Source organism: Heteronotia binoei, chromosome 1 (assembly GCF_032191835.1).
Source record: "Heteronotia binoei isolate CCM8104 ecotype False Entrance Well chromosome 1, APGP_CSIRO_Hbin_v1, whole genome shotgun sequence".
Lineage (NCBI taxonomy): Eukaryota > Metazoa > Chordata > Lepidosauria > Squamata > Gekkonidae > Heteronotia > Heteronotia binoei.
The window spans coordinates 255,146,220-255,169,079 of record NC_083223.1 but is presented as its reverse complement, the minus strand read 5'-3'; the positions used below and the strand labels follow the sequence as shown (position 1 = coordinate 255,169,079).

At 46.7% G+C, this 22,860-nt stretch overlaps 1 protein-coding gene across 2 annotated transcripts; it reads right to left on the bottom strand.

Annotated features, from left to right (window-relative positions):
• Positions 1-1,095: 1,095 nt before the first annotated feature.
• On the bottom strand, positions 1,096-19,646 carry LOC132587927 (SLAM family member 5-like). Of its 2 annotated transcripts, XM_060260344.1 has the most exons (4): positions 19,562-19,636; positions 12,484-12,798; positions 6,895-7,155; positions 1,096-1,318 (listed from the first exon to the last, which is right to left on the bottom strand). In XM_060260344.1, exons 1-4 carry the CDS (start codon positions 19,611-19,613, stop codon positions 1,131-1,133), a joined length of 816 nt encoding a protein of 271 aa, XP_060116327.1. In that variant the 5' UTR covers positions 19,614-19,636; the 3' UTR covers positions 1,096-1,130. The 2 variants fall into 2 exon arrangements, 1 of the variants encoding a protein (XP_060116327.1); XR_009556478.1 differs by lacking the exons at positions 1,096-1,318; positions 12,484-12,798 and having other exon boundaries at positions 7,088-7,155; positions 19,562-19,646.
• Between the last annotated feature and the right edge of the window lie 3,214 nt (positions 19,647-22,860).

Sequence of the window (22,860 nt, the reverse complement as noted above, 5' to 3'; positions counted from 1 at the left end):
AGGTGCTCTTGATCTCTGTCTCTGTTTTGCAGGTGGGACTCCAACACAGAGGCTTCCGCGTGTGTCGCTCCACCGCCCCCCCACTCCCTCAGCTGTTTCTGCCCGCCACTCTGAATGGAGCCCCTCCCATGGCAAGACTGCCCAGCATGCGCCAGGGAGACTGTTACACTCTGTTCCGGAAAAATAAAGTCTGAGCTGTCCCCTCTGTTGTCTCTCCTGCTTGGCATCTGCTGCATGTTCCCTGGGCAACCCACCCCCCATCAGCGGCCTCGAGGGAATGCCTGGAAGTGTGAGCAGACTTGGGGTTTTTTGGGGGGGAATGGTCTATGAGCTGCCACGCTGCCCCCCACGTGGCTGGACAGGGGAGGGGAGTGCCGCCCCTCAGCCTGCCCGGGCTGACAGCCTACCCGACCCCACGGGGCTGTTGTGCGCAGGGCACTAAGGGGGGGCTGATGAAGTGAACAGAGTTCTGAGGCTGATGCACTTGCACTCTGAGTTCTGCAGCCCCCAGGGGAGGTGTTCCGTGCACATGGCAGGGGCCGTCAGGGTAGCACAGGGGGTCTCTCGACGGGGGGGGGGGGGGGTCTGCTGCTGGGCTGCTCACTCCCAGACACACATTCCAGCCACTGTCTATGACAGCGAACTTCTGAACTTTGTACTCCCTGCTTGTCTGCCTGCCATTGGCAGAGTCTCTGACAGCGGGAGGGTGTGAGGGGATCAACGGCCTCTCAGGCGCAGGCTTTCCGCTCCCTCTCCTGGTCACCTGCAATGAGCTGGCCACTTCCATGGTCACGTGCAGACCTGTCTCGCCCCCACCCCCACCTTGCCACCAAGCCAGGCTTCTCGTGCTCCCATGCCCAACCTCACTCCTGTTCCCTCCCCATGTTGGTGGGACATCTCTCCTTTGCCTTTGATGGTCTGTCCATCATTGGCTCCGTTCTCTGTCTAAAGTTTCAGTTTTGCTCGAATTATCAGAATTCTGGCAAAACTTAAAATTGAAACTATGTTTGGGGCCAAAAGGACAGGGGAAACAGGAGCTGAATTGGCCTTTTTAAAAACGAATAATAAGGAGATGGAGGTTGTGAAAAGGTGGACTTGAAGGAAATTACAACAGATCAGTTGAAGCTCTCTCACCTTCTGCTCCTCCCAAGTGCCACACTCTCCCCTCTTCTTCTTGGGGTATCTCTTTGCTTGGTGCCAGAAAAACACCTCACAGAAACAAACACATTGACTATCACTTTCACAACAATCAGTGCTGCAATTGTAACTCCCATAAGCACATATGAAAGTGGGTTACTCATGAAAACCCCAGTGTTACCTATAAAGAGAAATAATATAATGTTGAGTTACTGAATTAATGACTAGCTTGCCAAATACGTTTCTGTGGTGATGTTTTCCTTAACATTGGTTGCATTTGATCTTGATAATAATTGCACCTTAATACATCGCTATGCATTTTATATTGCATTTCTACAAGCAGCGTACATACATTGAGTTGAGAAATAGAAACCTAACAAGGGATTTTGCCCTCTCTAGGTATGGGAAGGGGGAATGGTATAGCCCAATCTCATCAGATCTGGGAAGCTAAGCAGGGGCAATACATGGAAGGGAGACCACCAAGAAAGGCAAGGTAACAGCAAACTGCCTCTGCTTCTCACTTGTCTTGAAAGTCCCTCACTGGGGTCACCATGTCAGCTGCTACTTGACACACAGAGAGATTAAATAATAACAGTCTCTAAAACGAGGTATATAACAAGGAGTAATTTATGACTTCCCATTGAACCAATTCTTTTTTCCAGCTATCTCGTTATAGATAGATAGATAAATTTATTGTCATTGTTCTCAAAAAAAAGAAAATGAGAGCAACGAAATGAGGTGCTCTTTCACAAACATACTAACACATCAACATACAAAAAAAGGACATATATTAAGAGTCTAGTAAACAATAAGTAGCAGCCCTGTGGCACAGAGTGGTAAAGCAGCAGTACTGCAGTACTGTGGGTCCGAACTCTCTGCTCACGACTGGCATTCGATTCCAGTGGAAGCTGGATTCAGGTAGCTGGCCCAAGGTTGCCTCAGCCTTCCATCCTTCTGAGGTCAATAAAATGAGTCCCTCGCTTGCTGTGGGGAAAGTGTAAAAGACTGGGGAAGGCAATGGCAACCCACCCCATAAAAAGTCTGCCATGAAAACGTTGTGAAAGCAACGTCACCCCAGAGTCGGAAACGACTGGTGCTTGCACAGGGGACCTTTCCTTTCCTTTGCTAAACAACAAGTAATTTCACTTCTGTTTAAACTCTCAGTTCCTTATCGAACCATATTGTACATAACTTAACGACTAGGTGTTTTAATTCAAATCAGCTGCTCAATTGCACTTAAGATTTCATCCTTCTGCTGCTGTAGCATTGAAAGCTGCTTGATCTGCGGACATAAGCAGATGATTGTTCAGACCTCCGTGCATGCCATGAAATAGTTTCATCTGCTGGTTTTTATATATTCAGGTGCTGGTAAAAAGCACAAGAGCAAACCAAGTTCCTGGACCCTCAATCTGCTCAGGAATCATAATGAGGTGCATACATTCTTTGATAATATACACATGTGCAATATCTGTGAGCAGTGGTAGTAGCTAGTATCTTGAGTGACTATTCCTTTTTTTCTTAAATACAGGCAACTAGTCTTTAATGGAACAATTGTGGGTATCTGTCAGGAACTGACACCCAGCCTAAACTTGACAGACTGCATAAGCCTTAGACAGCCGGAGGCTTGGATCATCCCTGCGAGGAGGGCTAGGAGTAAGATTGCCAAGTCTCTCTGAGCAGCTGGTGGGGGGTGCTTTCTGGAAGCAGGGAGGAATGTCCGGCATTTCAGTGACCCCAGAAGAAGAGCCCCATGGTGCAGAGTGGTAAGTTGCAGTACTGCAGTCCAAGCTCTGCTCATGACCTGAGTTCAATTCCAGCAGAAGCTGGATTCAGGTAGCTGGCTCAAGGTTGACTCAGCCTTCCATTCTTCCAAGGTGGGTAAAATGAGTATGCTGGGGGGAAAGCGTAGATGACTGGGGAAGGCAATGCCAAACCACCCCGTAAAAAGTCTGCCATGAAAACATCATGATGCGACATCACCCCAGAGTCAGAAACGACTGGTGCTTGCACAGGGGACTACCTTTACCTTTTTAAAGTGACATGTAGGCACATCAGGGACATTGGTGGGACAATCTGGTTTTGGGGCAAAAATTCTATGGTAGAAATAGTTTCCACCATAGTTTTTGCCCCAAAACCCAAGTGTCCCCCCTGACATGCCTTTGTCACCTCCAGGTCACATAGGCATATCACTTTAATTTCCAATATTCCTCCGCCTGGGTGGAGTAATTCCTTCCTTGCCGGTCAGGTGGTCAGTAGCAGAGAGGTGGATCTTGCCAGTGGCATGTCTGGAGCTCCCACTGGGGTGTCTGACATCCCTAGCCAGGAGATGAAGCAGCCAGCACCACCTGGGCACATCACTCTGACCCAGTTGAGGACATGGTCAGAAGACAAAGCTGAGCCTGGACTTGTGGAAGGCCAAGATGGGAGAGGGTAAGAGGCAGCTCTGAGCAGAAGGGTAGGGCAGGGAATGAGACTGTGAGGAAAGAGGCAGGGAAGGTTTCCCTTTCCTTTTATAACTCCTGGGTGGAGCAGATAGAAGGGGATTGGATCCCAGTCAGGTGGGAGTGGGGACAAGAAACCCCATTAAAACAAGGTTGCCAGGACTGTGTTGGAAAATACCTGGAGACTTTGGTGGTGGATCAAGGAGAGAGCAAGGTTTGGGGAGGGGAGGGGCCTCAGCATGATACAGTGCCATAGAGTTCCCCTTTCAAAGCAGCCATTTCCTCCAGGGGTCCAAAAATACAACAATACAAACTATTGTGCACAAACAAACACTCTTAACTGGTGTATATAAAGTTCTATTATAATGAAATGAACAGCCTACAACAGTGGGCATACATTCATACAGTATAAATAGAAAACAACAGTCTCAAAACAATATACCAAGGAGGACCCCACACAGTCACTGAGTTTTCCAAAATGAGTACACAGACTCAAAAATAATGTTCCACAGAAGTCCCTCCGTTGTTTGTTGACTTCTGAAGGACAAATTCTAGCCTTCACGCAAACCCCGGATTTGATTGCGTTCCGCTGCTCCTGCAGCTTCCTCGTAAGTCAACTGAAAACTCCAGCCAAGTTCTTTCTCAAACGCCCATTTTGATATCTTAATTTCTCAAGCCGCAAATTAAGATATCAAAATGGGCGTTTGAGAAAGAACTTGGCTGGAGTTTTCAGTTGACTTACTTACGAGGAAGCTGCAGGAGCAGCGGAACGCAATCACATCCGGGGTTTGCGTGAAGGCTAGAATTTGTCCTTCAGAAGTCAACAAACAACGGAGGGACTCCTGTGGAACATTATTTTTGAGTCTGTGTACTCATTTTGGAAAACTCAGTGACTGTGTGGGGTCCTCCTTGGTATATTGTTTTGAGACTGTTGTTTTCTATTTATACTGTATGAATGTATGCCCACTGTTGTAGGCTGTTCATTTCATTATAATAGAACTTTATATACACCAGTTAAGAGTGTTTGTTTGTGCACAATAGTTTGTATTGTTGTATTTTTGGATTTCATATATTGTGCTGCCACTGTTCTTTTGCATTTCCTCCAGGGGAGCTGATCTCTGCCAGCTGGAAATCAGTTGTAAAAACAGGAGATCTCCAGGCCTCACCTGGAGGTTGGCAACCCTAAAAAAAGAAGGCACCCCATCCAGCCAGGGAGATAGAAAGGGACTGAGCTCTCAGAAAGTGGGAGAGAAAGTCAGAGTGAGCCAGGCCAGGGAAGGAAGAGGAGCAGGGTGTCAGAACCTCCTCTCCTTCCTAATTCTGAGTCAGAGTGAGGCCTCCTCTTCACTCCCACATTGTCTGGGGGGAAAGATGGAGGGTGAAGAGTCCACCATGGGGATAGGGGAGTCTTACTGTGCCTGGTAAAATTCAAGACTCCAGCCAATGGACTGAGAAAATTTCTAGTGGTCAGAGGATTATGGTTTCAGTGGAAGGTGAAGCTCCTTCAGAGTCTTGAACATAAGAACATAAGATCATAAGAGAAACCATGTTGGATCAGGCCAATGGCCCATCCAGTCCAACACTCTGTATCACACAGTGGCCAAAAATTTATACACACACACACTGTGGCTAATAGCCACTGATGGACCTCTGCTCCATATTGTTATCTAACCCCCTCTTGAAGCTGGCTATGCTTGTAGCCACCACCACCTCCTGTGGCAGTGAATTCCACATGTTAATCACCCTTTGGGTGAAGAAGTACCTCCTTTTATCCGTTCTAACCCCTCTTGGGGATTGGTTGTAGAAATTACATCAATATGGCATTGTTGGGAAGTACAGTCAAGTTGCTGCTAACTTATGGTGACCTCTGGTGGGTTTTCAAGGCAAGAGAAACATTCAGAGGTGGTTTGCCTTTGCCTGCCTTTCCATAACAACCCTGGACTTCCATGGTGATCTCCCATCCAAGTACTAACCAAGGCTGGCCCTGCTTAGCTTCTGAGATCTGATAACAGTGGGCTAGTCTGGGCCATCCAGATCAGGGCAATGTTAATATAAGCAATATGCAATTTATGTTAGTCACAGAATTCAGCTGCCATAGTATAGAATTTCTTCTGCTTTGAGTCTGATTACAGAATCTGAAACTCCTTTCAAAATACAACTTCCTTTACCGTCAGGCCTGCCCAGAATCTCCAGCCACTTCCTCCTCAGAATGAAGGGTGTGCTTGTGCAGTTTTGCAATGGTTTTGCTGTCTTTGTTATTGCAAAACAGAAAAGGGTCCAGATGCATCTGATGAAGAGAGCTGTGTTTCTTAAAAGCTTACACTACAACAAAATTTGTTAGTCTTAAAGATGCTACTGGACCCTACTATTTTGCAGCAACTCCTCTGGATCGTTGTTATTGCAACCATTCATTTAGTCCCCCCCCCCCCTTTTAATTACTAAGAATGTGCATGCACACTAAGAAAGCTTATACCCAGAATAAAATTTTGTTAGTCTTAAAGGAGCCACTGGACTAAAACATTGTTCTGCATCTTCAGACCAATATGGCTACCCATCTGAAACTAATTTTGTTTTGAATTTAATCTCAGTAATGGGTAAGGAACAGGCAATTCTACCATATATGCATCAAATCAGTTTCCCTCTCATTATACAAGATTACTAAAGACTAATTCATAATCTTAATGTATATATTTTAGAAAGTCAACCGTTATTTTTAATCAGCATTACATTTTTTTTCATTCATTTCAATGGGAATATATATTTTTAAATTGACTGCAATTGTTCTACTACTCTATTCACTCAATGCACAATTTAAAAAAACCTTCAACCTTTATAAATTAAAGTCTCTGAACTATATAACTGCATAATGAAGAAGGGCCTTCTCCAAGCCACTGAGCCAGCAACAGTTGATAGTAACACAGAAAGACCTAATGGAACAATTAGATGTTGATGACTGGAAAGCTTCAGTGTCAGATTAATCTCTTTCCTGTGCCTTCTGACTTCCTTAAACATTCTAACTAGATTGCTAGGCAGAAGGAAATGATGGAAACTAATGCCATTTTCATCTGTTGCTATCCTCATCATTTTTTACTATCTAATGAATTTGTCCTTTGTTTGGAAATGAAGGTACATTCTCTCATTGAACATCCATAGTTATGTATCGTTAGATTAACAGAAAAACAGGTATGCTATAGTTGTATACAAATATTGAATCACTCTTCGTTGTAAAAAAGCTGCGGGGTATAATAGCGACGGGTTAGGGATGGATTTAATGGTGAGTGTAACCGCGGCCTTCAAGGAAAGAGTGCGTTATTACCTTCACAGAGCTCCTTGACAGAGATTGTCCTGGAGGCCTTGCTGACCGGATTCTCTGCTGTGCAGGTGTAGTTTGTGTCACCATCTTGAAAGCGACTGTGGATAACATGTGAGGAGATATTTCTACCCTTGCTCGTTGAGGTCCAGCTATAATGAACTCCGTCTCCCCACTTGCCTGCAGAACAGTTCAGCACCGTGTCACTCCCATCACCGAGTGTATTAGTTTCACATTGGACTTCCAGATCACTCTCCAACAGATTTTCTGGAGGGGGGTAGATGTTAAGGGACATACAATCGAGTCTAAGAATACTTTCCTGGGAGTAAACCCCATTGAATAGACCTGAGTCAGATACTGAGTAGGTGTCCTTAAGGGTTGCTCTCATTGTATGCAAATGAACATTAATTGGCTGCAGGGATTTTTTTTTAGCAGGAACTCCTCTGCATATGAGGCAACGCACCCCTGATGCAGCCAGTCTTCCTGGTGCTTACAGTAGGCCCTGTACTAAGAGCCCTGTAAGCTCTTGGAGGATTGGCTACATTAGGGGTGAGTAGCCTAATATGCAAACGAGTTCCTGCTACAAAAAAAGCCCTGATTGGCTGAAAGGCAATTTGGAGAGATGATTAAAGACTGAAAAATGAGAGAGAACAGCACAGCCTAATGAAAGTTTGTGCTTAGGCTTGCGACATGGAAAATTGGTGGGGCCTCCTCTGTTACAGAAAATTGCTGTAAAATACTTTAATCCTAAGTGTAAAATACTTCAGGGAGGGGGAAATGGGATTTCTCAGATAAAATATCTTCTATTTTCTCTGCTCACTTTGTATTTCTCCTCCCCCACCAGCTACAACAGTTTTAGCAAATTATTCTGAGGCTGAAAGTGGAATGGTCATGCAGTACACTGGGCATGCTGCAAAGTCTTAGGTCAACCAGGTTTGGCAGGTTTTGGTAGTGCTGTGAAAACCTGTTTACCAGAAAGTAATCAGTGCATGTGTCACAGAAAAGAGTGCCTTTCTCATACTAGAAGAGTTCTGATGAACTTGAAAATGTGATCTGTACTTTGGATGGCAACAGTTGTAATAATAAACTGGCCACCATACCATTGGGTATGAAAGGCCCCTGTACCTTCTGCATCAATTAAAAGTAATCTCCAGTGAAATATTAAGTAAAAGTCATAATAATAATCTATTCTACATTTACCATTTTCAGTAATTTGCAATCTTAAGAGTGTGGCATAAATTGCTTTGAGAGCTGTCTTTAGTTGAAAATCAGTTAAAAATTCATAAAGCAAAACAAAATCCTTTTGTTATGATAGAATGCACCTCTCTGTGTGGAGGAGAACGTACATGCGAGATTCCCTGTGCACAAAAGTACACTGCATCCCATGGTGAGAACCCTGTCAATAAAATGTTTAAATTTAAATATCAAATGGTATAGTGTGTAGAATACCTAGGAGATCCAAAGTCTGTCTCACAGCCACAAGTTCTAGCTTGTAGCGCCATCTTAGTAGTGAGCTAGACTTTTTTTAAAGGTCTGAGAGAGAGTTCTGAAAAAACTGTGACTGGTCCAAGGTCACCCAGCTGGCTTCATGCAGAGGAATGGGAAACTGAACCCGGTTCTCCAGATTAGAGTCTGCTGCTCTTAACCACACTACACCAAACTGGCTTTTCATCTCTGTCAATGCAGCCAGGCTGCTCAGTGTCACGGCATATGGATCCTTCTCTAAAACCTTATTCCTCAGTGCTGTATTTGTAAGGGATAAAATAAAAGGAGTCTGTAGAGAAATGTTCTCCACCCAAAAATTCACCCAGCATCTCAGTTATTCTGACTGCTCCCTGTCCATAAGCAGGGGCCCAGTTGCCGACTCACAGCTGGTGGAAGGGGGTGGGGAGTGTTGAGAAAGAAGCCATCAAGCTCTAGCACTGAGCACTCAAACTCTTGCTTGTGCTGAAGAGCAGTCAGGTTAAAACGGATAAAAGGAAGTACTTCTTCACCCAAAGGGTGATTAACATGTGGAATTCACTGCCGGAGGTGGTGGCGACTACAAGCATAGCCAGCTTCAAGCGGGGGTTAGATAAAAATATGGAGCAGAGGTCCATCAGTGGCTATTAGCCACAGTGTGTGTGTGTGGGGGGGGGGTTGGCCACTCTAGGCTGCCCCACCCGTGCCCCATCCCTGCCCCCATGGGGGGTCTTTAAATGGGCGGGGGGAGACTGAGGCTGTTTCTGCTGCCTCCCCACTAGATGGCCAAGTGGCAAAAGACCAATCTGCCTCTTCTTCCCATTTTAAGTCCACCACTGGTGAGCTGATTGGGTGCCAGGTGGGCGGAAGGGGCGGTGGAGCTGCTCTGCCTCACTCTGTGGCTGCCTCCCTGCCTTGGAGCAAGGCCAAGCTGCCTCTTTCGTCCACCTGGGTCCTGAGAGGGCAGGGGAGGTGCAGTGCCTCTGCCTCACTCTGCCCAGATGCTAGCAGGCCACAGACCAGTACTAGTCCATGGCCCGGTGGTTGGGGACTCCTGTTCTAGAAAGTAGTGGGTTTATAAAACAGGATTCGGTTTTAATGTGGCGGAGCATATTCTCCCATCCCAGGCCTCTCAAACTCTCCCACAGAGTACAAGGGTATCGAAGCACTTTCTCCACATCCGGGGATAGATGAGTAGCTGGAGATTTAGGGCCAGGTGAGGAGGTTCCTGTTAAGCAGCCTGACCTATAAGACAATCTTGGTGATATGGCTTTCGACTTCTGGGGTTCAGAACTGGGCCAATAGGAAACTCTTAATCTAACTCTTGACATCAACAGTCTTGTGCAATAGGGGGCATTTCCCAGTTACTCCTTCTTGGGCGCTGACCATTCCTCTGATGGCACAAGGGTGACCCGTAAGCCCACAGAATGAGACCATTTTCAAAGGAGAGGGGAGAATTTTCAGCAAACCTAGAGCGACCCACAGCTGGACTCACAAACACTGTGAAAAGGAGTTTGTATTGTGAAAAGGATGATCCTTCCAAAAATGGAGATATGGAGAACTGCCCTTTGGCCCTGACAGCGCAGGACCATAGTAGAGCAGGGGTGGCCAATGGTAGCTCTCCAGATGTTTTTTGCCTACAAGTCCCATCAGTCCCAGCCATTAGCCAGGCTGGCTGGGGCTGATGAGAGCTGTAGGCAAAAAACATCTGGAGAGCTACCGTTGGCCACCCCTGTAGTAGAGTATAGTGCAGGCCCTCACTGCTTGGTGGTCTTTTGAGTGAAGGCTTGTTTCTTGTAGTCTTTAGAGTGAAGGCTAAAGAGCTTTTAGCAGAAAAGGGGAGGGAAACGGGTGGGAGATGCATATTGTCAGGCATGAACCCTCCATCCCTAATGTCTTCCCCCTCTTGGACCCTGGAAGCTGTTAGAGGGACAGGTCAAAGGCTCCTTTGGGAGTCTTCAGTGAGAATGTCATCTCCTTCCTGTGGGTCCTGGATAGTAGAAACATTGGGGTCTGGGGCAAAGCATCATTAGGCATGCAAAGCTTTGTGTTTTGAGTATGAGCAGGGGAAAGAGATATCTGTGAAGTACAAGCGCTCAGCCTGTCCTCCCCTGACCTCCACAAGGAAAAAGCCCCCCTTCTTTTTCTGCCGCCAGGATGATTCTTGTGGACTCCAGGGTTGTCAACTCTGTAAGGCACAAGTCTGATCCAGATTGGAACTCAGGGGTAGGGCCTACTCACCTAGAAGTGGAATCAATGGGGTCAAGGAGTGGTAGGCTTGCCGATCCCAGGTCCCAGCAGGGGATCCCAGCTCGAAAAGCAACCACTTTGAAAGTGGTAGCAAATATTTGAGCCGGCCGGTAGTCGCCTCCCCACCGTCTGGAAGGGGAAGGGCACAAGTGAGGTGGCTTGGCGGTGTGGAGCTGCCAAGCTGCCCCAAGCTGCTTCCGGGTTGTCTTTTTTTTTTAAGGACCCAAGGAGAGTGCTGGAGCGCTCGTGTGCATCAGCGCTTCCTCCCCAAGGGCGAACAAAGAGGAATCCGGCTTCTGGGTCGCCTTCCCGTGTGGAGGCGCCCGGCAGCCGCGCAGACCAGAGGCGAACGGCATGTAGGTGAGCATGGGGAGGCTCCGGGGCGGCTCGTTTTGGGCAGTCCCAATTTGGGCCGCCTCCAAGCCACCCCGGAATGCCCGTCTGTTATCAGCCAGAGATTCCCTGATTTGACCTTTGTCCTGTTGGGGTTCTTTTGTTTTTGTTTTTGGCAATGGCATAGTGGCATTGGCTCTGCTGGGCACATTGCACTGGTTTTGCTTCTGACTGAAAAAACACCATTTTGTAGGTAAGAGATTCTCTTACTTGACCTTACTCATTTTTTCGCCATAGTTGAAAGCAATGGAGCTTTCCCAGCCATTGGTTTCAATGGGGTGGGGGGAGGAGGGCTCCAAGTCCACCCCAGTCCTCTTTGGAACTTGGGAGTTCTTTTGGGGAGAGCCTCCAGTAGTTATGCTGCAAATTTGGTACCTCTCCCTCAAAACCCATTCACCTCTACCCATGGGTTGTTCTCTATGTGGTTTTGCCTTTTTTACAAAGGCAATTTTTAAAGTGATAGTCAGATTCTCTGATTTGACATTTTTCCCATTATTGAAATTAATGGATTTTTCCCTGGTCCAATCTTTTTGAAACTTGGGGGATCTTTTGGAGAGAGGCTCTAAAAGGTACACAGCAAATTTGGTGCCTCTACTTCAAACCCCCTCCCCCCCCCCCCAGTTCACAGAATATACTCTATGGGGTTTTGCCATTGACTAAAATGGCCCATAGAGTAAAACGGAGCCTAAAAAAATCGGGAATACCGAATATTTTCAGGGTTTTTTCCTTCACCTAATATGAAATTCAGCTTTCCAAGGGAATAACTATTTTTTTAATCCACCCAAAACCAAATTTTAACTCAATTTAACTCTGTGTGTGTGTGTGTGAGAGAGAGCGAGAGAGAGAAAGGACATGCAGCTACTGTGGGTGAGAAAAATTAAGATTGTAGGGTATGGGCTGTGTTTTTATTTATTTTAGGAAATGTGAAAGTCTCCTGGCTCCACTCCAAAAATCCCTAGATATTTTCTGAGTTAGACTTGGCAGCCCTATATGTGCCAATCTGAGGGACCAAGGGGCAGACTCAACAGGCAATACTAATTCATCTAAGGTGCACAGATCTCTGATCCTAACAGGATGAGGTGATGCGTAGAGGAAGTGGTAATAGAAAAGATACTCAAAGATTACTGCAGTGTTTACAGAAGTTGCATCTGAGTCACTGAAAAGCAGGAAAATCAAGTTAAAATTGACTCCAAGTCTAGTGCTGCAACCCTTTTGACAGAGTAGATCTAAAGAGACATCTTTGCCAGCAAGAAACACGGTTCATTTTTTTAGGTTCAACACTCTAGAACCACATGGGTTGAATCAGGACAACAATTTGGGATGTTTCTTGTAACATATAATAGACTAATATACTAGCCGCTAGCGCATTCATTAGGGTAGATGACGCTACATTATTTCTGACAGTATTTTTTTTTTTTTGTGAAATCTCATAGGAAAGAGAAAAATCCTCCATACAGTGAAAAATGGCAAGGCTGCTGTTCAAATACTTACTGTAAATCTTCAGACTGAAGTCCTCTGTATAATCCTTTATTTGAGCTCTGTAGTTTCCAGAGTCATCTTGTTGTAGATCAGTGATCTGTAAACCCCTGCAGTCTCTAGAGGCATTTAGTCGCTCCTCAAACTTTGAGTGCAGAACCCTGACGGAACAGGACTGACCTGTTTCCAGTATAGCAATATTGACGATGTTTCTCTTCACTTGAAGCCAGGAGACTAAGCTAAATTGTTGTGACGTTTCCAGATGGAAAGTTACAGATTTTCCTAGCGTTCCAATCACTTCCTTAGCCTTCTTTTCTGCACCGAAGGATTCTATACAAAAGATGACAGACAGTCTCAGGTGTTAATTTGGTCCCCTTAAGCAAGATGAAAACCAAAAATAAATTAAAAATCAGCATAATATTCATATACATTTTGAAGGGCTCTACTGGTGCACAGTAGGGCGGGGGGGGGCTCCCTCTGGGTATCCTACCCCCCCAGGGAAAGTGTATGAGCAATACATAGCCTCTCCTCTCCCGGTGTAGTGAACGCCGCGTGGTCACTGTCTGGCTATGCCTGGCAGATGGTCACTGCAATGGCCTCTCCTGCATTACTGCATCCGTAGCAACACCTTCTCGCTGGTCCCCCCCGTTTTTCACAGAGTTTGCTACGTCATGGTGCGACCGAATTGTCCGGCGGTATAACCGGATGGGCAGGCTGGGCCCACCAACCTCGCCAGCCTAAGAGAAGGAAAACTCTAACATCAAACCCGGGCAGATAGAGCTCGTTAATGTAACACCTACCACCTGGAGGACTCGCTGCCGGCGTCCCGGCTTACTGGGCCATGGCAGATGACCCCCAGGTGAAAGGGTGGAGCCAGTACCGCGCACACTGCGCTTCACCTAAAAAATTCCTCTGCGCAGGCCTGAAGGGCATATCCACATACACAACCCACAACGCATCAAGTCCTGCAGCGATGGGCAAGGGGCGAAACGGCAGGTGGAAGGTGCCACTGGAAGCCGCAGTCCCGATCCTGCATGTAGGCGGTTCAGGGTATTGGTCGCCTGATGCTAACCTGGAGACGAAAGCATTTTTCGGCAGCACCCTGAACGACCAAGCAGCCTTATCTAAGGACAGCACTGCCTGCTCCACACGGAGAGGGGCCTAGAAAAGGTGGCCTAAACAAAGCTCGTCTCCCCCACCCCAGTTGGCTAGCCGCGGTCAACGGGCATCCTTACTTGCGGTCAAAAAATAACAACAAAGAAAAGGCATGCACCTGCCTCACAAAGTGTGCAAAGACTAAAGCTTGCGTGTTGGAACATCAGAACCATGCTTGACACAGTAGACAGTGGTCGCCCTGAACGACGCTCTGCTCTAGTTGCCCACGAACTTCTCAGGTTGAATATCGACATAGCAGCTCTCAGTGAGGTCCGTTTCCCTGAGGAAGGTAGTCTTCAAGAACACGGTGCTGGCTATACCCTCTACTGGTCGGGTAAGTCAAAGGCTGAGAGCCGCCTTTCTGGTGTTGCCTTCATGGTCAGAAACTCCATTGCCTCCAAACTCGAAAACCTGCCAACAGGTCACTCAGATCGCATCATGTCCATGCGCCTCCCACTTCAAAACAAGCAGCATGCAACACTCTTCAGTGTGTATGCCCCAACCCTTCAAGCAGATCCCGCAGAAAAGAACAAATTCTATGTTGATCTACACAACCTCGTACGGAAGACCCCTACAGAGGACAAGGTGATCATCCTTGGCGACTTCAATGCCAGAGCTCGGAAGCCTGGAAAGGAGTACTTGGCAAACACGGCATTGGCAACTGCAATGACAACGGGCGCCTCCTGCTAGAATTCTGCATGGAGCACCAGCTCACCATCACCAACACTATCTTCCAGCAGAAGAACAGTCTGAAGACAACCTGGATGCACCCACGGTCCAAGCACTGGCAGCTTATCGACTACATTCTGGTGCGCCAGAGAGACCTTCGAGATGTCTTACACACCCGAGTAATGCCCAGTGCAGAATGTCATACGGATCATCGTCTTGTACGCTGCAATCTCCGTCTTCACTTTAAACCCACACCCAGGAGAGGAGGTATCCCTCGGAGGAAGTTTCAGGTTGGCAGACTCCAGTCAGCCGAAGTTAAAGCTGCCTTCCAGGAAAAACTCCAGTCAAGAATTGAGGACCCCAGTTGCCCCACAGACCCTTCTCCAGAAGCACTCTGGGAACACCTAAAAACTACCGTCCTGCAGATCTCTGAAGAAGTCCTCGGGTTCTCCATAAGGAAGAACAAGGACTGGTTTGATGAGAACAATCAAGAGATCCGAGATTTACTGGCGAAAAAGAGATCTGCCTACCAAGCACATCTTGCTCAGCCCTCCTGTCCTAGGAAAAAAGCAACCTTTCGCGCTGCATGTAGCAACCTCCAGCGCAAGCTTCGAGACATTCAGAACGATTGGTGGACCAAGCTTGCAGAGAGAACCCAGCTGTGTGCAGACACTGGTGATTTAAGAGGGTTCTACGAAGCCCTGAAGGCAGTATATGGTCCATCATATCAGGCTCAGAATCCCTTGCGTAGTGCAGACGGCCAAGTGCTCCTCACAGACAAGGCATCCATACTGAACCGGTGGTCGGAGTATTTTCAGGTTCTCTTCAGTGCCAACCGTGTAGTTCAAGATTCAGCAATCCACCTCACCCCACTTCAACCAGTGAAAACAGAGTTGGATGAGATCCCCACCCTAGAAGAGACTGTTAAAGCCATCAAGTAACTGAAAAGTGGCAAGGCAGCAGGAGTTGATGGAATTCCACCAGAGATCTGGAAGCATGGGGGCACAGCACTACATAGCTCACTTCACAAAGTACTTGTCACCTGCTGGGAACAAGGCAAATTACCACAGGACTTTCGCGATGCAATCATCATCACCCTATACAAGAACAAAGGGGAAAAGTCAGACTGCTCCAACTACCGGGGGATAACCCTGCTCTCCATCGCAGGCAAAATCCTTGCCAGAATACTCCTGAACAGACTGGTGCCCACCATTGCAGAAGAACTCCTCCCAGAGAGCCAGTGCGGCTTCAGAGCTAACAGGAGCACCACCGACATGGTATTTGTTCTCAGGCAGCTCCAAGAGAAATGCAGGGAACAGAACAAGGCTCTGTATGTGACTTTTGTCGACCTTACCAAAGCTTTCGATACCGTTAGCAGGAAAGGCCTATGGCAAATCTTGGAACGTTTAGGATGTCCCCCAAGGTTCCTCAGCGCTGGGCAGGGCATATTTCTAGGTTCCTCAGCATGATCATCCAGCTACACGAAGACCAGCGAGGCCAAGTCAGACACTGCAACGACCTCTCAGAGCCCTTCCCAATAGGCACAGGTGTAAAGCAAGGCTGTGTTCTCGCGCCAACTCTCTTTACGATCTTCTTTAGCATGATCCTTCAAAGAGCCGCAGTAGATCTAGATGATGACGATGGTGTCTACATCCGCTATCGCACCGATGGCAGCCTGTTCAACCTGAGGCGACTAAAGGCCCACTCCAAGACAATGGAAAAACTCATCCGAGAGCTACTGTTTGCTGATGATGCTGCACTCGTCTCCCACTTGGTATCAGCTCTGCAGCATATGACATCCTGCTTTGCAGAGGCTGCCAAGCTATTTGGCCTAGAAGTTAGTCTGAAGAAGACAGAAGTTCTCCACCAGCCTGCACCCCAGGAAGATTATCACCCTCCCTGCATCACTGTGGGTGAATCAGTTCTGAAGACAGTCCAGCAGTTCAGCTACCTGGGGTGCATCATCTCCTCAGATGCCAAGATCGACAAGGAGATTGACAACAGGCTGGCAAAGGCAAACCATGCATTTGGCCGACTGCACAAAAGAGTGTGGAGCAACAAGCATCTGAAAAAAGGCACAAAGATCAATGTTTACAAAGCGGTTGTGATGACAACCCTCATCTATGGCTCCGAATCGTGGGTTTTATACCGTCATCACCTGTGACTCCTCGAGCGCTTTCATCAGCGCTGCCTTCGCACCATCCTCAACATCCACTGGAGTGACTTTGTGACCAACACTGAAGTCCTCAAGCGAGCGGAGGTTACAAGCATCGAGGCACTGCTGTTGAAGACGCAGCTGCGCTGGGCAGGGCATATTTCTAGGATGGAAAACCACCGCCTTCCCAAGATTGCCCTGTATGGCGAACTCCCCCAGTTTAGAGGCCCTCCGCCTGTTTCAGGGTCATCAGAAAGCGAGTGGGGGAGGATGTCTGCTAGGCACTCCATTATTCTCTATGGAGACCAATTCCCATATGGTATAATGGAGAATTGATCCATGGGTATCTGGAGCCTCTGGTAGGGCTGTTTTTTGAGGTAGAGGCACCAAATTTTCAGCATAGCATCTGATGCCTTTCCTGAAAACACCCTCCAAATTTCAAAGGGATTGGACCAGGGGGTCCAATTCTATGAGCCCCAAAAGAAGGTGCCCCATCCATTATTTCCAATGGAGGGAAGGCATATAAAAGGTGTGCAGTCCCTTTAAATGTGATAGCCAGAACTCCCTTTGGAGTTCGATTATGCTAGTCACAATCTTGCTCCTGGCTCCACCCCCCGAAGTCTCCTGGGTCCACACCCAAAGTCTCCTGGCTCCACCACCAAAGTCCCCAGATATTTCTTGAATTGGATTTGGCAGCCCTACCATCAGTCTTTCAATAAACTGTTTAACTCTTATCAGTAAAACTTTGAAGTCTGTGTTTTCCTACTGACAGTTGTGTTCCCACCTGGTCAGAGTTATAAGATCAACAGAGGCCTCTTGCTTCAGGACACAAAATTAGCATTGGAGACCAATCCCACCAAACCACTGCACTTACTTGTTTTTCTATTCTAAGAAGAACCTTCCACAAGCACAGGAGAGAGACTGAACTTTCATCGTATGCTTTTAGATGTGTCCTGCTTCTTTAAGAAGTGCTCCAGAGCCCTGCTAGAGAGCCCACTTTCTCTGGGGGAGGTTATGGGATAACTGCTAGCTACATTGACTCGTATCCCTTTCTCTCATAATGGGATTTGTCTGTGGGCTACGCAAGAAAATGGCGCTGAAAAGGACTAGGGAGGCACAAACGGTAACAGGAAGAATGGAATGGAGTAGCAGCAAAGCGTTAAAAAAAACCTCATTGGAAGAGAGCCCCCCTCTGATACCATCCACTATAGCCAGGGAGCAGTGCACTTCATTGGAGGTTATTGGGCTGTTGGGGAAATGCACGTGTATCTCACAGAAAATCTGTGTTCCCCCCCAAAGCACCCATGGGACTGTTTCGGGTTGGGAAAATGATGGGAAAGCTGGGAAGGCTGAAGTCCCTACTCCATGTATGCTGCAGTCTCCTTATCCAAACTGGGCACTGAGCACTCAAGAACTTAGGACCATCCACTCCTACTAGCCATCACCAAGGCTGTGTTTTATTCCTGTGAGAGACGCACAGAAGAGTCCCTGAGGATTCTCAGAGAATCCTTTACTATTGAGATCTGTTAAGCAAGAATATTGATAAAGTTCACATAAAGCTATGCTCATTTAAGATGTGACTCATGGTGCTTACTTGCATTTCTCTTGTAAACTGAACCAAATGAATTAGCACTTTCAAATATGAACTGTGGTGGGCTGTCGGTGAAGAGTGCATGTGGACACTCTGTCCACAGCTAGTTGGAATAGGAGGTGGAGCTAAACTTTATATCCCCCATTTTATCCCTTCAGGGCTTTTTTTTCTATTCCAAGATGAGGTCCGGTTTAGCTTTAACCAGAGCTCCGCTGAGAAGGAGAAAAGGGGGCCAAGCAGTGTAGGGGGCCATCATGATTGACCTTGTCAGCACTTTTGTCAAGGTGACCAAGTTCCTGCTGGGGTTGGGGGATCTGCCAGCCCCCAGCTCTCATTTCCCACAACTGGTCTGGCGGCTGGCAAGAGGGAGGTGGAAATCACTGTTGGGTGGTGATGTGACATCACTTCCAGAAAAAACAAGTTTCATCAGTCCACTCTAGAAATCACCAGAAATTCTATGGTCTCTGCATATTATGCTGGGGTTTACTTTTGCATTGTTTATTTTGCAAGCCAGCTTCCATAGAATCATAGAATTGAAAGGGACTTCCTTGCACAATGCAGATAACCCCTTGAACAATGCAGGAAATTTAAAAATACCTCTCCCCCAACCCCCAGTGGCTTTACTGCTTTAAGAAGAGCTTTATCGCTCTAACTGTGGCAGGTAATAATTCATCACATTGTTCCTTAGTTTATAAACCTGCTTTAATGGCTGTATTTAACAGAATTTTTAGTGCACCATTCTCTAATCTTGTGGGCTATAAGTATTATGCTTATTGTACTGCAATCTATTTTGAGTTTCAGCAAAAAAGACACCTTGTGAATGATTAAAGTAAATATCATTTGTAAATATCATTCATTTATTTAGTTTCTTTTTAGTCTGCCTTTTTTTCCTGAGACAAGAAATATATTATAATTTTAACCCATCCTTCTGTCAGCAGGAAGGGGAGATGTGGGGAGATGGCTGCCAGCCTGAAACATCTGGGCTGAGAGTTTGTCTCTCTCCTGTCCGGGTACATAAGGCAGATGTGACCCAAATCCCTCTTGTCCTTCAGCTCTCAGCCTGAGGGTGGCCAAAGCCTAGAGCTGGCAGCAAGATCTTTTGACAGAGAAAGAAGGAGAAAGTTCTGCTCTATATTCCTCCTGTTTGGTCGTTTTTGGGTCCCCCATTGAGCAGAAAGTTGGGATATAAAAGCATAAAGGAAATGAAATCCTTCCCACAAGGATCTCAAAGCATTCCCTGTGGGGGCCTCCTCCCAATTTTAGCCTCCCAACAACATCCCTGTACACAGAGACTGACACACACAATGAGCAACATGACCAGGTCGGGGTTTGATGATGGATCTTCTACACTCTTGGCTAACCACTACAGTCAACACAGGTCTTGTGGTGTAAACGAGGGTTCTGGGGGCTGACAGGTGGGGGCTCTCTATGAAGGGCTCCTTACAAGTTTTCAGTTGAAAGCAATGATCTCCATTCTACATTTAACATTAAAAAGAAAGAACAGACTTTTTTAAAAGGCATACCTGCAGGTAGAGAAACAACAAAGAGCAGACACCAAAAATTTCTCATCTTCATGTCTCTGGTTCTCTGGAATGTTTTCTTTGCTTTAAGTTTCACCCTGTAATGTCTTAAGAGGAAGCTGAGAAAAAGTGTCAGGTTTTTTTAGGAGGATGTTAGCGCCCATCTAATAGAAACAGTGCATGCGTCACAGTGTTTCGATTTTATCACATGTAAGAATGAGGATCTGTTGGGGTTTAGATATACTATCAGCAGAGTCATGTGGAGATAACCACGAATAACAGCCAGGCACATGGTTTAGCTTAAGATACAAAGTAGTTTACTTTACTAATGAGGAAAAGGTATGACTTGGATTTCTAGAAAACAAAGAAGGATTCAATATCCTGTCTAGCTTCTAGGCTACATCTCGACTGTCTCGAGTCCTAACTTCAACTGCATGGACATCTAAGAGCTGAACACAAAGGGCAATAAAACTGACCAAATGGTTTCCCTTAGACCATCACCCAAATATATGGATTAGCCTATTAGGGCTCTCCCTCAATGGTCACTATGCATATTGACACCTAGCCTTGGCGGGAAGTAGTGCAAACATTCTCACTGGCTCAACCTACTCACTGGCTAAACATCAGCATGCATATACAAACACTTAATTAACATGACAACAGGAAGTGAAATTGCATCAGAAACCCAACAGGATCAAGGACAATGGGAAAGGGGGAAACACGAAACTATGAGTAAACAACAAAACACACTCACAAATGTAACTCTTCCTCCATGATCCGTTAGTGATGTGGAGAAAGAAAAAACACAGCGGTAGAAACTAACACACAAAGTAACATACAAAATGAGAGAGACACTCATTCACAAACGGGAGGTAGTACTTAATCGAAGATAGAACACGGTAAAGGTATATTAAAAGGGAAGGAGCTTGGGTATAGGGTATAGAATAATGAAACCAGTTTAGGCAAAACATATAAGTGAGCCTGGGGCACTTCTATATGGCAGCTTGAAGTAGCCCTGGTCTCTATTTTGTCAGGTCTTTGGTTTAGCATTCTATAAGGCAGGGGTGGCTAACGGTAACTCTCCAGATGTTTTTTTTGCCTACAACTCCCATCAGCCCCAGCCATTGGCCATGCTGGCTGGGGCTGATGGGAGTTGTAAGCAAAAATATCTGGCGAGCTACCGTTGGCCACCCCTGCTATAAGGCTCTATCATGGCCTAGCTAAGCGCTGTATTCTTTCAAGCAAGAGTGGATTCACTGATGCTCTTTGCCCTAAAAAGAATAGTTTATATTTTTCAAGTCCCTGGTACTAGCTTCAAAGTCTAAATGCCGATTAACAGGTTCCTTAGGGACTCTTGATGTAGTACATGTCTAAGAGCTTCCCAACCTATTGATAATATACAGATTGCCATTTGAAGAGGTGCCAGAACAGTCTGGGGCTTCATGCCCTCAAAAATACTACATTAATAACAGGCAAAGTTCATACTTGCTGTATATGAGGGGTTGGATTTGGTTATGTATGACAGACGTCCATTATATGTCTAATTGACAGCCACATTAGCATCAATAGATAGCAAAAGGTATTTAACGTTTCGATTTTCTTTTGTTCTGGCCAACCACCCTCTTTTCTTGGTCTTGACGAGAACATCCAAGGATATCCTTTCTAGAACTACTGTGCATAATGTTTTAAGTATTGAAATTTGAATTAGTGATGTATGCTGCATACTAGATTCTTATACATTTAGAAGGTATTTGCGTTATGGTTTAAAATTTCAATAAACGGTTTTAACTTTGGAACAGCTTTCTCTGGAACTACAGGGTCACTGTCAGTCATCCTCCTCCCTTACTAAACCTGGTGGGCATGGGAGGAAAGGTAAGGGCTGCCAATCCCCAGGTGGGGCTAGGGGATCCCCTAGTTTGAAGGCCCTCCCCTTGCTTCAGGGTCATCAGAAAGTGGAGGGGGGAGAGGGAAATGTCTGCTGAGCACTCATTATTCCCTATGAAGACCAATTCCCATAGGGTATAATGGAGAATCGATCTGTGGGTATTAGGGTTGCCAAGTCCAATTCAAGAAATATCTGGAGACTTTGGGGGTGGAGCCAGAAAGCTTTGGGGGTGGGGCCAGGAGACATTGGGGGTGGAGTCATGTGCAAGGTTGGAACAAGTACAATTGAACCCCAAAGGGAGTTCTGGCCATCACATTGAAAGGGACTGCACACCTTTTCAATGCCTTCCCTCCATTAAAAATAATGAAGGATAGGGGCACCTTCTTTGGGGGCTCATAGAATTGGCCCACCTGGAGGGTGTTTTGAGGAAAGGCATCAGATGCTATGCTGCAAATTTGGTGCCTCTACCTCAAAGAACATCCCCCCCCAGAGCCCCAGATACCCGCGGATCAATTCCTTATTATTCCCTATGGGAATCATTCTCCATAGGGAATAATAGAGTGACCAGTAGACACTTCCCTCCCCCCCCCCTGCCGCCTGCTTTCTAAAGCATTCTAAAGCAGCGGGAGGGCCGCACACACACTTACTGGGTCTGATTCCTCCACAACTTTACTTGCTCTGAAAACAAAAACAAAAGAAACGGAGGGTCTGTGCTCTGATGAAACTGCTGCTGATCCTTCCCCATGAAGGGCTTCCTGTTTCCTGCTCAACTTTAAAGGCACACATTTTAAAAACGGACCTGTTTGCAGGTTTCTAAATCTGCCAGAGCTCTAGAGGTATATGGTTACTGTGGGGGCGGGGCTTCCCCCCGCTGGCCAGCAGGCTGGGGGCAGAGGGAAGCCTGTAAAACCGGGGGATCCGCCACTGGGACCTGGGGCTTGGAAAGCCTAGTGGGTATCTGGGGCTCTGGGGGCTGTTTTTTGAGGTAGAGGCACCACATTTTCAGCATAGCATCCAGTGCCTCTTCTCAAAACACCCTCCAAGTTTCAAAATGATTAGACCAGGGGGTCCAATTCTATGAGCCCCCGAAGAAGGTGCCATAATCCATTATTTCCAGTGGAGGGAAGGCAGTCCCTTTAAATGTGATGGCCAGAACTCCCTTTGGAGTTCAGTTATGCTTGTCACAACCTTGCTTCTGGCTCCACCCCCAATGTCTCCTGGCTCCACTCTCAAAGTCCCCAGATATTTCTTGAATTGGACTTGGCAACCCTAGGAATGGTTCCTACACTCCAGGCCTGTAGCGCCCAATGGGGCCCAGAGGGCCCAGCCTCCTTGTGGACTTTACAGGCCTCCTCCCCAAGCCTTGACTCCCCTCTCCCCCTCGTGACCCCTCACCCCGAATGGTAAGAGGCCTCTA

What these genes read in the sequence shown, in the direction of transcription:
- LOC132587927 (XM_060260344.1), bottom strand. Translation starts at nt 19,613, where the DNA reads ATGAAGATGAGAAATTTTTGGTGTCTGCTCTTTGTTGTTTCTCTACCT. An exon ending in TGTTGTTTCTCTACCTGCAG is followed by an intron (nt 12,799 to 19,561) that starts GTATGCCTTTTA and finishes TCTTTTGTATAG; the next exon opens with AATCCTTCGGTGCAGAAAAG. An exon ending in CTTCAGTCTGAAGATTTACA is followed by an intron (nt 7,156 to 12,483) that starts GTAAGTATTTGA and finishes ACCCCCCTCCAG; the next exon opens with AAAATCTGTTGGAGAGTGAT.